Source organism: Balaenoptera acutorostrata, chromosome 9 (assembly GCF_949987535.1).
Source record: "Balaenoptera acutorostrata chromosome 9, mBalAcu1.1, whole genome shotgun sequence".
Classification (NCBI taxonomy): Eukaryota; Metazoa; Chordata; class Mammalia; order Artiodactyla; family Balaenopteridae; genus Balaenoptera; species Balaenoptera acutorostrata.
This window is the reverse complement of record NC_080072.1, coordinates 11581299-11596549: the sequence shown is the minus strand read 5'-3', so window position 1 is coordinate 11596549 and position 15251 is coordinate 11581299. Positions and strand designations below refer to the sequence as shown.

The following is a 15251-nucleotide window of genomic DNA, read 5'->3' as shown; positions in this document are numbered from 1 at the left end:
ATACCTTTTCAATCCTCTGGGCCTTGGCTCACGGTGTTCCCTCTAACTGGAATGCCACCTCCCTTTCACCTCTTCCCCCTCGTCCGCCCAAAGCACTTTTGAGGACTCAGCTTAACCGCCATCCCACCGGGGAAGCTCTTGCTGACCCGCACCATCCCTGGTCTCCTCCCCTGCACTGTGGAACTACTATAGAGCTGGTAGCAGACCTTTGGGACCGTGTAATCAATGCTTTAATAGAGGAATATATACTTTGGTAACACCGAGGAATGACTAGAATGTGGGTAGAGCAGAACCTGGCAGGAAAAAAGACATTAGAGCTGTGCCTTGAAAGGTGAGTAGGGGTATGCCAGGCTTGCGAGCTTGGAGATACAGGCAGACACAACTGTCTTCTTCTCGGAGCTTCTTGCTTGTATCCAAATACTTCCCAAAGGGATTCCTCAGGCTGGAAACTGGGAAGGGTTTGCCCTTTCAGGGCAAAGGCCCAACATTTCCTAGGAGTATGGTGCCCACCTGTGTGTAACACTTTAAAGCATGCTGTCTGGGTGGATAGAGAATTATTTATTGGTTTTTTTTTTTTAATTGGCTCAGGGCATTGTGGGGGCCGTCAAGTCTAGAATCTGTTGGGTTGGCCAACAAGCTGGAAATTCAGGTAAGAGTTGATGTTGCATCTTGAGTCCAGCTTCAGCAGGGCAGCCAGCTGGAGGCTCAGGCAGGCCTTCTGTGTTACAGTCTTGAGGAGAATTCCTTCTTCATCAGGAAACCCCAGTCTTTGTTCTTAAACCTTCACCTCATTGGACGAGGCACACCCACGTTATGGAGGGTAATGTGCTTTACTCAGAGTCTACTGATTTAAATGTTAATCACATCCAAAGAATACCTTCACAGCACCACCTAGACTGGCATTTGGGCACCATAGCTAGCCAAATTGACACATAAAATTCACCGTCACACATGGCGACATACATCATGCAAAGTTTGAACTGCCCTATCTATTCATCCACCATTTTGTTTTCCTTCCTTTTGATGACCATTGAATTTTTCAAAGAGTCCCTTAAGCAAAATGCATCCTTCCACCCAAGAGCGCAAAGTTTTGGGGGCTGAAGCCCCTCATCAGCAGGTATCTTGGCACAGATTAACAGAAAGGGGAGGACAAATAATAGGTCCAAAAGCAATAGTTCTCCATGTTGCCTTTTATGTGAGGACTAGGTCTCATTCCTCTCTCCCCATGTCCCAGCCTGGGAGCTGGCAGAAAAGAAAGCATTCCCTGAGCGTGTGTTCCATTGCACTGCCTTGGAGTGGCTCATCATCTTAACACGATTTTTTTTTTTTTTTTTTTAAGATTCATTCCAGCTTCCAAATCTCCCTTTCCTCCACCCCCATCCCAAGCGAGAGCGGACAGCTCTGGAAGCCTGGGACCAGGTGAGATGGCTGATTCCTGGGGTGTTTCCTGGTGATCCCCACCAAGGTCTTGTCCGGTGGTGATAAGAACAAATCAGCTGATGGACGCAAATGCATTTTGAAACCTGAGAGATGAGAATAAGAAATTACCAGGCTCTTCTGAAATCCACTTAGTCCTGACTATAGTTTCTGAGTATCTTTCCGGGGGCGCGGTGTGGGGTGGAGGGGCGCATCCAGAGATGCGTGGGGATATGATGTACAATCGTGGTTTGCGATTTAGCGAATAAAAATACAGTTAAATTTGAATTTCAGAAAAATAACGAATGTGTATTATGTCCCCATGCCAATCTTTGGGAGGCTTATACTAGAAAGTCATTGTTTCTTCGAAATTCAAATTTAATTGGGCGTCCTGTATTTGATTTGGTAACGCTAGTGTAGACATAAACCAGAAAGGAATTCCAACCCTACCCCACCCCGCCACCGCCACCATCAGCAAAAGCTGTCCTTGTTATTGTTAAACCCCAAGCTGAAATCGAGGATTTCTTTCTGTGCAGCCCCGCGCCCCGCACGTGACCGCCAAATCCCCCGGCGGAGCCCCGGCGCGCCCCTCCCAGCGGAGAGACAGTCCAACGCCGGCAGCTCCTGCAACGTGGTCGGAAAGAAGTCGGCGGGCTGGGATGAATTAGAAAGCGAACGGCGCACGGTGTGTGGGGAGAGCCGGCCGGCCACACAGAGCAGCTTAAAAGCAAAGACATAAATCCCTTTACGGTTTCCTCCTTCCCAGAGAAAAGAAAGAAAACCGGCCCGTGCTTCGGGGTCCACCCAAGCTCATTATCATCCATGCCCAAGTAAGACCTGGGTGACAGCCTGAAATCTCCTCCTTACAGAGGCGGAGACAAGTACGCATACTATTGAGAAGAGGAGAATCACGGAACCGTTGCCGAAACCCGGGATCGAACCAGGGACCTTTAGATGTTCAGTCTAATGGTCTCCCAACTGAGCTATATTGACTTCCCTTGGAAAAGGTTTTCCTTATATCTATAATGAAATAATATCTGTTCCATTGCAGCAAAAAAGGATTCGGTTATAGGTTCAGCTGGAGGTAGGCACTTAAATATTAGAGGTGATGAGGCAAGGCTTCTGTTTATAAGCTAGATGTGATAAATAATTTTACTTTTCTCTGTTTTTTAACTACTCTGCAATTTGCTTTTCTCACTTAAAAATAAATCATGGACTTTTTTTTTTCATGTCAGCTATGTAGACCTATTTCATTCTTTTTAACCCATGCACAGTATTGGATTGTATGGATATAACACAATCCATGTAATCAAATTCCTAATGATGGACATTTTGACTTTTTTCCCCTAGGTTTCATTATTAAAAACAATACTGCAATGACTATCCTTTTGTATTTGTTTTTCTTGTGAGAAGGCAGATTTCGCAAGTCCCAAAGACATGAACATTTTGAATTTTTCAGATATTGTCAAAGTGGTCTCAAGAAATGTATGCAAGAGGACAGACAGGAAGGCCATTTGTAAAGATTTCAAATGTAAATTTTCAATGTTACCTCCTGATGAAGTATATATAGAGTCATTGTATGTTAAAAGCACTGATTTGCTAAACCTAACTAAAGTATACCTCAATTTCTGTAATCTCATCTTAGCGTTTAAAAAATTTGAAACATATAGACATTGTCAAAATGTGGAATTGGCTCAGACCTCTCAAACTCTGAGAAGCAAGCTGTGGTTTAATAATATCCCCTAATATGCTGATTTATCCCACCTCCTCCTCCCATTTCATAATTTTGTGACCCTTGCTTTTATAGATAGATAGATAGATAGATAGATAGATAGATAGATAGATAGATAGATAAAATTGCACTAGCCCTAACCCTAATTGAATCAGAATCTCTGCAGATGGGGCTCAGGATTATATATTTTTTAACTTGCAGGTGATTTTAATGTGCAGCCCCTCTCAGCATCTCATTCCTCAGTTCTCACAAAAATGTAGCCATTACATTTGGACCCATGTTTTAAATCGCTTCCTCAACCTCTCCTCAGGCTCCTCCAACTCAGAATGCCCCCAAATGAACCCATCTTTCCCTCTAGACTTGTTTAGCTTGCTACCACCTTCCTTCTAAGTTTCCTGAGCCAGAAAAATACAAGTTCCTCCCTCCCTCCCTCCCTCCCTCTGCTCTCCACCAATGATCATACTCAAGTGCTGTTCATTCCAGGCAATACTGGAATCCCTGCACTTCTCTTCATTCTCACAACTTCTCCAGTCTCTTAATTGATCTGACTACCTGCCAATCATTTTCCACACTGGAACCCATCACCCTGCTTACAAATCTTTCACTGGCTCCCTTGCTGAAAACGAAAACCAAGGTTTCTTTATGTGGTATATGAAGACTTCCGTGACTTGGGCCTTACCTCTCTCCATCACTGTATCAGTGCCCTCTCCTTGACCTTAAACTCCAGCCATTCATGCAGCCATCCAAATGCAGGATGCTTTCCTCGACTTTGCTCTCCATCTTTATCCATGCAGCATCTTATACGTTGCCCTTCCCCTAACCCCTATTAAACCTGCAACTCTCAACTCAGATACATTCTCCTAGTTGTATTGAATAGAAGGCTTCCCTGACATGTCTTTATCCCCTCCCTCACACTCCCTATAGGCTTGTTGCCCCTCTACACTGCTTTCATGCCATTTATCAAACTAGATTGTAATTGCCCATTTATCTGAGCTCTTTCTTACCATTTTTATCTCTAATGTTATGTTATGTAACAAGCTGGAAGTCAATGTTGAATAAATGAATGAACGAATGGAGACATTCCTAGCCATACCTATCTCAGGGCCAACTGGTTTACTAACTTCTTAAATCACCTGGTCAAACTCAGGTGTGACCTCTGCAAGGCTACTTATAGAAGATTCTGAGCTCTTTAGTTCTTGCCTTTAAAGATGCCTCATCTGACCAGCTTGCTTCCTTCCCCTGGGGGATCATTGTGAACCCCAAAAGGAGCACTCTACTTGAAAAGACAGTAGGGAGGAAAGACTGAGGAGAACATAACCACAGATAATTTTATGAGCTTCAGAAGGGAAAGCCAGGGAAGACTTGAGGGATGCGTCCCACAGGGCAGGGCACAGTACTGGGCAAAAGCTTTATAAACTTTTAGAAGCAAGCTCTAAATTTTGATAATCTTAGGGTTTCACAAGGTATACACCTTATAGTGAATAAATTCTAAAGATTTTTCTACACTTCCTTTTAGGACTATACTATAGGTTGATTTTCACTTGTCTTGCAGAAAGTAGAGCAGACCCTTGAAATTTATAGGTTTAACATTTTTGTGGGAGTTCAGAGGTCCCTGACAGGTGTAATTTTGAATCATGAGTAAGCTACACTCCTCGGGATCCACATCCCAACCCATCATGTCACAGTAGCCCATTAAAGGACTGAAGGAGGGATTATTCAAATGTTTCAGGTACATTGACTGCCCCTATTGGAGGAAATTACATACCATACGGTATTCAAGATCGCAGGATGCAGCTCTCACCAAGTGTCAAGGGTCGACTACCACGGTTTTTAGCTTGCCAGAAAAAAAACGTTGCCGATACTTAACATCAAGGCTAAGTGGCCTTCCCAAGAACCAGGCTAGAAAAGACAATCCCTGACAACATAGCTGATTTTGTGGGCATGAGAGCCTTGAGAAATCAAGGAGCCAGAAGGCTGAACTTCAAGAATGCTCCTTCCGGGACATCCCTGGCGGTCCAGTGGTTAAGACTTCATGCTTCCAATGCAGGGGGCGTGGTGGGTTCAATCCCTGGTCGGGGAACTAAGATTCCGCATGCTACATGGCATGGCCAAAAAAAAAAAAAAAAAAAAAAGAATGCTCCAATGCCCCTTCCTTCACGTGGGACTCCCAAAATGGTATTATCCACATTAAGAAGCTTCTGGAAACAGAGATATGCATTTCTGCACGATGTATAATCCAGGAGGAAATGACTTAACTACCAGCCGCCTTCCAACCCAGTTTCTCACAGAGCACAAGTTTGTAAAGGTCACAAACTCTGGGGTTAAACCAACCCAGCTTTGAATTCCAGTACTGTGACTAACCAATCAGCTATGTGACCTTGAGTAGATTTATTCAGTTTCTTTTTTGAGCCTTTCCTCATATTCAACATGACAATTGTAACATATACTTCTTGAAAGTGTTTAAGTGGAAGCCTGGCAAAGTTGAGAGCTCCAGTCTCAGCACTCTGGGCGAAGAAGCAGATGATCAGTGAGGTGCAGCGCCCCCTCCGGGCAGGAATTGGCGCTCACCCTCATCGGAGGCCACTCCATGCCCCTTCGTTCACTTTGCCCACCTTCTCCCCTCCCTGAACTGTGCAGAGAAAAACAAGCATTTTCACTGTCTTTTACTTCTCTCCAAGGTCTTCAAATCAATACTCAACTGCTTATGTTTCAAAATATGGAATTTGAATCCTTACACAGAACAGCTAAGATCCTGAAAATCTAAATGGGCAAGAGAAATTAAATTCAAGAAAACTTTTATTTTTTGAGGTGAAACAGGCCCAGTATCAAGAACACTAGAAACCATTCCCCTATGGCAAGGTGGGACCCTGACAGTGACATGGCACTGAAGCATCAGGGGCTGTTAAAACTACTCATGTGGTCATTGGGTCCTCCGGAATGTTGTTGAATAGTCGAAACATCTGGAAATCCGTGCCCAGTTTTTCTTTCCATCTCCCATGACGATCAAGTTCCCAGACTGCCAAGAACAAATCACCGAGGGGCCACTTCTCCACCTCTTCCCACTGTCTCCTCCTTAAGTAGAAGTGAATCAGACAAACAATATGACTTTTTAAAAATTATTTAATTTAGTAGTTTTCTTGGAAAAAAAACAATAAGGCAAAAAAACCGAAAATATATATAGTTTTGTTTTGTTTTCATGTGACTTTATTTCATTCACCTAAAGGACTCGAAGCCTCTTCCATTAGCAGGAACCTCACTGGGCATCAGGCTGGAAATGTAGTGCAGATGGTGGCGGAAGAACGGGGAAGGGGGGGCAGGAGACAGAGCAGGGAAGTTCCGTCTGTTTGGGGAGTTCCCGCTGTCTAAAGCTCCGCCCCCCACCCCAGTTACGTCAACGCTTTTATGGGCCTCCTTGAAAGAAGCAGCCCTGGAATAATCCCTTGCTTATGCTGGGAATCGAGTTCGTAGGAGGAAATTCCCCAGGAGTTGTCCCTCTCTCAAGTTCATCACAGCTAGGAAGGGAGGGATGGTGGGGAAGGAATAAGAGTACTATTTACCCAGTATAAATCCAATTTCCCCGCAGGGATGGCTTCCTCTGGAATGATTCTCCCCCCTAGCACCCACACTGGCTGAGGCTCGGCAGTTAAGGAACAGGAACAAAAAACACTAACAAAAAGCATACAAGGAAGGCACCTCGATTTGTGATCCTCAACCAAGGGTGGGTGGCACAGGGGTTAGATTTCTGAACAAGACAACTTAAACAAATACAGAACAAAAAAATGAAGGAAACCAGGGCCCAGCAGGAGCAGTTCTCTTACCCACCCCATGGGACAGCGCTTTTAGCTCCGATTCCTAGGAAGAAGGCTCTTTTGGGGATCAGCTCTGTGTGCTGAGATTTGGACAGAGGCAGGCTGAAACTGGAAATTACCCTCCTGACTTTCTACCCATACTCTTCCTAGTAAGAGAAGGAAAAAAGGTAGGAAAGAGGTTATGGATTTCATTTTCAAGAGTCAGGTAATTAGAAGAGCAGAGTCTAGACAGCAGTGGGCACCTCATGATACAAACCATGGACAAAGTCCCTGCTCAGCAACCGCTGGGTGGGATCCTGCTCAGGTTTGGAATCTGTCTGCCCCTGAAAGAGGGAAAGCAGAGGGGGCTCCGATCCACATCAGTGTGTCCAAGAGAGACAAGTGATATCAAAAATCAAGATTCTTAATGGGAAGAAGGAAAATCAAACCAAAGAAAAATTAGATTTTTCTCTACATATATATAATATACAGATACTTAACGCATTATTCCAGGGGTGGCTCCAGTCCTTGGGGCTTGAGAGATGGTGAACACTTATTCCAGATCAACTCCTTCGCTCAGATTCTGAAGTATATCAGAATGGGACAGGTAATGCTTTGCTCCACAGGGCACAAGCCCGCATCAGTATTGTGTGGAGGGAGAAGAGAGGAAAGGCAATGAAGGATGGGGGTGAGGAGGAACGGGGAAAGCGAAAGTGGCCAGCAGTCTTCTTCCATCCCGCCTGGTGTTCTCAGAAGTTCTCCGCCTGAGCAAGTCCGTAAAACCCCTTTGTGAGGATAACGCAACCCTCCTACTGACCACCCAAGTGGCCCTGGTTGCTGTCAAAGAAGATGGAGAACAGCAGCAGGGTGTTTTACGCGAGTGAAGATCAAAACTTCCAAGAATTTAACTCTGAACGTCCCGGCCTTGCAAAACAGTCCCTCTCGCAAGTGTTCCAGTGCCACGGTGTTCTCCGCACGGACACCCCGTTACATTGACCCCATTTGTGAACACTTCATGACGTCACGCCTGAGCTCCACCACGAGCATTCACAATGCCTCTGTTGGTAAGCCTTACGTGTTTCTTTTTAAAGGGAAGCTCTAGAATCAGCTCTCGCTCTGAACAGCACCGGAACGCCCCCGCGCCATCCTCTTCCGCAGGTCTTGGCTGGGCGGGCTCTGTCAGGGGCGGGTGAGGGACAGCATCTCAAACCGGGGCTGAGGGAGAGGGAAGAGTCAGGAGCACGAGACTCTGCAGAGGTGGGGCGACACTAACACTCGGCCACGCCGCCTCTCCCTCACACACACAGTATCTAGAAGGTCGATTTCAGTTTCAATCAGCTAAGGCAACCAGCCAATCACCACCAACGGTGTCTGCTTCTGGTGATTGATTCGGAAAAAATGATTGGTTAAGACAGACAAACTTGAGGAAAGCTCTCCGTAAGAGAGTCACAACTGCCAGCTTTCCCGCGCATCCTGTCCTCTTCTCCTTGGGATCCTCCTCCTTTCGTCACGGCCGGTTCAGAAAATGTCCGGGCACGAGCTCCAGTCCTGTTTCTCTTTACACTCCCAGTATCCTCCCCTATAAATATGGGTTAACTCCTTGGTAACGGGGTCCTTCTTCCGCTCGAACCACAGTGCCTTGTAGGGATCGTAGGGCGTGCCTAAAAGGGAAAGAGGGTAAAGAAAAACAGAATTAGAGCCGAAAACACATGGGCATTTGCCACGCATCGGGATTGGGAAACAGAGTAGAAGGCGTCCACTACCATCCTCTGTGGCTTTCATAGCTTCGGCTTCTCTCTTCTTTCTGGAAAGTCTCTGTTTTTCCTCCAGGCGCTGCTTCTCAGCATTTGCTTCATCCCAGCGCCCATTCTCCATCAGTCTCTGGTCAGGCCGTAATCGGCTGTCTGTGGGGGCCGTGCCAGCTTCCCAGGCGTTGAGAGTTAGAGCCAGCTCTGAGAAGTAGTACATGTTTTCTGCATTCTTCCTAAATGTAAAGGGTGAGAAAGAGGAAGGGTAATGCCAGAGCTGAGACCCTTGTTAGTTACAGAGCACCAACTAAGTTCACTCCAAGGGCTACATCACCCAGGCTGCTCTACAGATGGAAAGACTCTAGGACCACATCAGGTTCACCTAATTAAGAGACCCGACTGGACCATTCCCCATCGCCTCCCCAGGATCACTCAGTTGGATAGTTTTCTGGGCTTGTGCTATGCTCAGGTGAAATTAGGAAGGATGAAACATTCTACTAAATAAAACTTCTTTCTTCCTGTTTCCTTTGCTTTCTTTTTAACCTCTTTCTGGGATAATCTTGGCTATTACTGAGGACTGAACATATTAAATAATGAGAGGAGACAAATGGCCTCCATCTTAATTTATTTCCAAAGTCCTGCACATTATCTCAGGGACCTCTACACTGCTGCTTCGGCCTTTGGGCCACAGGTGGTAGGCATCTTTCTCCTCTAGCCACTTCTGAATAGTTTTACTCTAAATTATAGAAAAACATCCTTCTGAATCACAATCCAAGGGACCTTTAGGAAACACCAAATATTTTTGGCAGACGTGGTTTGAGTAGTTTTTTGTTTGTTTGTTTGTTTTAATTTATTTTTGGCTGTGTTGGGTCTTCGTTTCTGTGCGAGGGCTTTCTTTAGTTGTGGCAAGCGGGGGCCACTCTTCATCGCGGTGCGCGGGCCTCTCACTATCGTGGCCTCTCTTGTTGCGGAGCACAGGCTCCAGACGCGCAGGCTCAGTAGTTGTGGCTCACGGGCCTAGCTGCTCCGCGGCATGTGGGATCTTCCCAGACCAGGGCTCGAACCCGTGTCCCCTGCATTGGCAGGCGAATTCTCAACCACTGAGCCACCAGGGAAGCCCGGTTTGAGTAGTCTGAACTTTCCTGGGACAAGGCACGCTACAACCCAACCACACAGGGACAGCCTTCCGGTCATCTCTCCAGGTTCCGATTTCCCACGCTCAGTCCCTCACAGAATTAAGTGGGAAGGAAGGCAGACATGCCACAACACTGCTCCAAGGCTGAGGTCACAGCAGGCCCCGGCGGGACCCACACTGATACTCACGGTAAAGGATTCCGCTTCCACAGCATGACCCTGCTTTCCTCTGCTTCGTGGCCTCGCTGCCGAGCGTCACCCCCATTTTCCCCGATGACTGGCTGTACTTTGAAACACTCCATTTTCTCATCCCACGTGCCCAGAAGGGCAAAGTGAACTTTTCCTGATGGATCTGTCACTTCCCCTGTCACCTACAAGGAGGGAAATCAGGGCTCTGGAGTACGGCATTCGCTGTGTTAGCTTACCTGACTACTCTGGAAACCAAAGTCCCAGGGTAAATACTGGTTAAATCCTGTTATGACAAACTCCATGGAGCCATTCAAATTATTTTGTTATGTTTTCTTGAGCTGCTTAAAATAACTGAGTCATGAGTTGGAGGTTTCATTACCATTTTGTTGTATAGATTTTTGTTGTAATGATATACGTAGGAAAAGGATCTGACTGTACTCAGAATTATGTTATATTCTTCTCCCCAGAAATCAGAGAGAGGCACAAACAGATTTCTTCACTCTCCCATCAAAACTCACGGCACAATTCCACTGCGGTGGTACCAGAACTCTCACTCAGACTTCACAGGGGTCAAAGTACCCATGATGCCTTCTTCCGGTAACCCTTTCCTTCGTCCTTCCTCAGTGTTTCCCATTTTCAAATCTCATTGCTCTTTTTTTTTCTGGCCATGCCTGCGCAGCTTGCAGAATCTTAGTTCCCCGACCAGGGATCGAACCCGGGCCCACGGCAGTGAAAGCACCTTAACGACTGGACCGCCAGGAAATGCCAATCCCTTATTGCTCTTGACTTTTACTCTCTAACTTGTTGTCTTTTGCTTTCTCCTTTACCTCTCCTTTCTTTTGAACACACACAATCCATCCATCTACACCAGCTCCAAAGGAGCAGACTTTCTATGGGATACACACTAAGTGAAAAACAATTTAATTTCAACTTCTCTTACCTTTCTTGCTACATCCCGAGAGAAGTAGCTGTAAGGAACAAATTTAAGATTGCACTTGTCTCCTGTCTTGTGATTCACAATATCAATTTCACCAGACTATAAAAAGAAAAGAATCATGGATTGGTTTTATTAAGACTGGATGACTTGAATATATGCTAAGCCCCATGCCTCATAATTCCTTTCAATCTTACATTCTAGCTTTCCCGTGCTTACGATTCAGGTCTTAGCCAACCCTGAGATGCTGTGGAATCCCTTTGTAATCTTGGTATTCCAGGTTGGAATCAAGGCCAAATGACCTTTTTTTAAAAAACTGTGTGTCACATGTTCAGTGGCATAATTCGACCTTCAGCACACACATTGATATTCACACAATAATTTACCTTCCCAAACCAATCCTCCACTCGTACCCTTCATGAACTCTGTGCTTAAAGTATTCTACTCACGGTTTCAGGCCTACATATGGTGGGCCTTTCTACACTTTATTCATTGCATTTTCTTCTCCTTTCTATCTTGTAAATCCCAAAAAGCTGTTTAAGACTCAGCTTCATTCCCACATCTACCGTGAAGCCTTTCCTGACTGCTCAGACAGTATCCCCTCTCTTTTCTGAATTTACTGCAACCATTGTCTTAAGAGCAAACTGACAATGAATTAGATAGTTTGTTTGTTTGTTTGTTTATTTATTTATGGCTGCGTTGGGTCTTCGTTGCTAAGTGCGGGCTTTCTCTAGTTGCGGCGAGCGGGGGCTACTCTTCATCGTGGTGCGTGGGCTTCTCATTGCAGTGGCATCTCTTGTTGCAGAGCACGGGCTCTAGGCACGCGGGCTTCAGTAATTGTGGCACACAGGGTCCGTAGTTGTGGCTCGAGGGCTCTAGAGCACAGGCTCAGTAGTTATGGCGCACGGGCTTAGCTAATCCGCGGCATGTGGGATCTTCCTGGACCAGGGCTCGAACTCGTGTCCCCTGCATCAGCAGGTGGATTCTTAACCACTGTGCCACCAGGGAAGCCCCTAGATAGTATTTTAGTACAGCTCTTACACTAGTCTATCTTGTCAAATACTTTCCATCCTACACATATCTGTCATATATCTCCAATGATAAAATAACTCTTGGCAGGACAATGCCTCATATGACTTCGTATTCCCAAGACCTAGCACTCAGCCTGGCAACAAATGTTTGATGAATAATGAAAGGATGAAGGATGGGAGCCATGTTTATTATTTTCTTGTATTCTTCATAGTACCTAACACAGCCCTAGTAGAGTAGTCACTGAATGAATGTTGTAACTTGGTCATTTATAGGTAATAGTTTGTGGTATAGAAACCCGGGGAGTTTGTGGGTGGGATTACTGCCTGAGAGAAATTCCTTAGGCAAAACTGATAAACCAGTAACAGCAGTCTGGGGCCAGTTCACATGTCCTAAATACTACAAAGATGGACGTAGGGAGGTATCCTTCTGAACTTCAGAAGCATGTTGAGTCCCTTTACTCACCTGATCGATCCACAATTTGCCCACGATAATGTTGTGCACTGTCGTGGTAACTTTTTTCCAAGTGTAGTGGTGCCCAGTTGCGTGGAAGATACAGTGGATGCTACCTAGAGGCAGAGAGTGGTACACAAGTTAAGCCAAATATTAGAAAAATAGCACCATGCTGGCTAGAAACAATGATGGGTTGATTTTATTTTATCAATATTTCTTACTTTTAAAAAGAAAACAATAAGTCAGAAAGGACTTATAACCTTTATACATGTTGGAAGCACTGATTGAATTTTTCACATGATTTTTAAATTTATGAATAAAATATAACTAATGAGGACAAACATTGACAGCTGATACAGCTTAGCTGGGAAGTAATATTCTGCAAATGTAGAAATAAAAATGGAAGCAAAAACCCCAATCTTTTCACTAACTGCACCTGCCATACTAGCTGCAAAATTTACAGGAACAGGTCACATCTGCCCCAACATGAAAAAATAAAGCGGCATTATGGAAAAGAGCACACACTGGTAGTCAGTATTGGGGACAAGCCCTATTGTGAGTAACTAGCTGTGTGACTTTAAGCAAATCACTTGTCTACCTACGGGCCTTAATAGTAAAAAAAAAAAAAAAAAAAATTAGGGAGTAGTGGATAGAGCAGGGGCACTGGTTCCACCACTCATCAGACGTGTGAGCATGTGCTGTATAATAAAGAACTTGTCTGGTCTTTGTCCAACCTCTAAACCCTTGCAATTTCTCAAGCGACAGTAGTGTCTTTGTTACTCATGAGGGCCCTGGTGATATATGCCAAGGAGGTGCCTCAGGTGGGCCCCTAGATAGCTTATGCCAACAAGATGACTTAGGACGAGGGTGGGCCAGAAAGACCAACCATGTCATTAGAGAGCAGTGGCTGCGGGTCACCTGATATGGGCTAGACCTGGCCTCCTGACCTCCTGGGAATGATATTTCCTTCCTTCCAGGGAGGGAAGGAGGCCAGGATATTGAGTTCAGTCACGTGGCCAAGGGTTTGATCAACTGTGCCCACACGATGAAACCCCAATAAAATCTCTGGACAAGGAAGTCTGGTGGAGCTTCTAGGATGTTAAACACATCAATGTGCCAGGAAGGTGCTGGGCCCTGATTTCATGGGGAGAGGGCATGGAAACTCATGTCCAGGATCCTCCCACACCCTCTGCTATGTGTCTCTCCATGGGGCTGGTCCTGATTTGTACCCTTGATAGCACTCAGTACGTAAGGTCTTCTCCTGTTCCTATAATCTCAAATGAATACCAAACCAAAATCAGTGGCTTCAACAGAGGTGAGTGGAGATTCAAAATAATCAAAAAATTTCAGAAGGTATATACATTAAATAGTACAGTTAATTCCAGTAACGGTATAACTCTAAGCTCCCTCTGTAACCACTAATGAAAAGAACACTAAACGTGGCTGAGGCGTGTCTTTCTTGTACAAAAGGTTGAAGTAGCCCCGGTGGCTGCAGCAGCAGTCACGCTGATGAGGATAACAATGGTGACAACGACCCTGGCAGCAGCAATGGCAGCTCTGCTGAGAACACCTGCTGTGTACCAGACACTGTGCTAGGCTCTCCTCACTCATTTACTCTTCACAGCCATCTTCAGAAACATTTGCTCTGCCTAATTACGGCCTAAATCGCTTGTCCTTCACCACTGCAGTCTAAGCCACCAGCAGCTCTTGCCCGAACCTCTTTTCGGCCTCCCAGCTTCCACTCTGGCCCCCTTCAAGTCTCTAGTCAAAATGATCTGTTTAAAACATGCCATATCAACTTTCCGCACCATAAAATCTCTCCATTACTCCCCACTGTAGTTAGAATAAAACTCAACTCCTTTCCACGGTGTACAAGACGCTACGAGATCAGGCCCCCGCCTACCCTCTGGTCTCATCCACCGTGTCCCCCTCCTCACTCTGAACCAGCTGCTGTTGCCTTGCTGTTTCTCACGCGTGCTATGCTTGCTCCATCCCCAGGGCCCTTATCTTTGGGGTTCTCTCTGCCAGTCATCTTTTGGTTTTGTTTCTTTTTGTTCTCAGGTCTCTGCTCAAATGTAACCTTTTCAGAGAAGTTCCTGACTCCACTACAAGGGAACACACAATACTCCTTCCTCCACCATTAACCCGATCTCCGTTTACTCTGTTTTCTTCACTGAACCACCACTATATGAAATCAAAGTACTTGTTTTATTTACTTTTGTGTCTACTTAAGAATGGAAGCTAAATGAGGGCAAAGTAGCTTTTGTTCACCATTATGCACCCAACTAGAATAGTTACCAGCATATAGTGGGCACTCAAATATTTGTTGATACCTTAGCTGCAGGCTATATTTGTATCCTACTGCTGCTGAAACCAGCTATGACAAACTTTGTGGCTTAAAATAACACAACTTGGGACTTCCCTGGTGGTGCAGTGGTTAAGAATCCGCCTGCCAATGCAGGGGACACGGGTTCGAGCCCTGGTCCAGGAAGATCCCACACGCCGTGGAGCAACTAAGGCCGTGCGCCACAACTACTGAGCCTGTGCTCTAGAGCCCGCGAGCCACAACTACTGAGCCTGCGTGCCACAAGTACTGAACCCCGCGTGTCTAGAGCCCGTACTCCACAGCAAGAGAAGCCACCGCAATGAGAAGCCCTTGCACTGCAACGAAGAGTAGCCTCCGCTCGCCACAACTACAGAAAGCCCGCACGCAGCAATGAGGACCTAATGCAGCCCAAAACAAACAAATAATAAATAAATTAAAAAAAAAATAACACAACTTATTCTCTTACAAGTTCTAGAAGTCAGAAGTCTAAAATCAAGGTGTC

General features: G+C 45.6%; 1 protein-coding gene and 1 non-coding gene across 2 annotated transcripts in view; both read right to left on the bottom strand.

Annotated features, from left to right (window-relative positions):
- Positions 1-2336: 2336 nt before the first annotated feature.
- Positions 2337-2409, bottom strand: TRNAF-GAA (transfer RNA phenylalanine (anticodon GAA)). The gene has a single exon. It is a non-coding gene; the product is annotated as a tRNA-Phe (tRNA).
- A 4915-nt stretch (positions 2410-7324) lies between these two features.
- The window catches only part of OSBP (oxysterol binding protein), a 33161-nt gene continuing 25234 nt past the window's right edge, over positions 7325-15251 (bottom strand). Inside the window, exons 10-14 of the mRNA XM_007196499.2 lie at positions 12436-12539; positions 10948-11043; positions 10008-10189; positions 8700-8920; positions 7325-8597 (exon numbers count right to left, since the gene is read on the bottom strand). Coding sequence (XP_007196561.2) covers positions 8455-8597; positions 8700-8920; positions 10008-10189; positions 10948-11043; positions 12436-12539 — 746 coding nt within the window. The 3' untranslated portion in view covers positions 7325-8454. The remainder of the gene's footprint in view (positions 8598-8699; positions 8921-10007; positions 10190-10947; positions 11044-12435; positions 12540-15251) is intronic.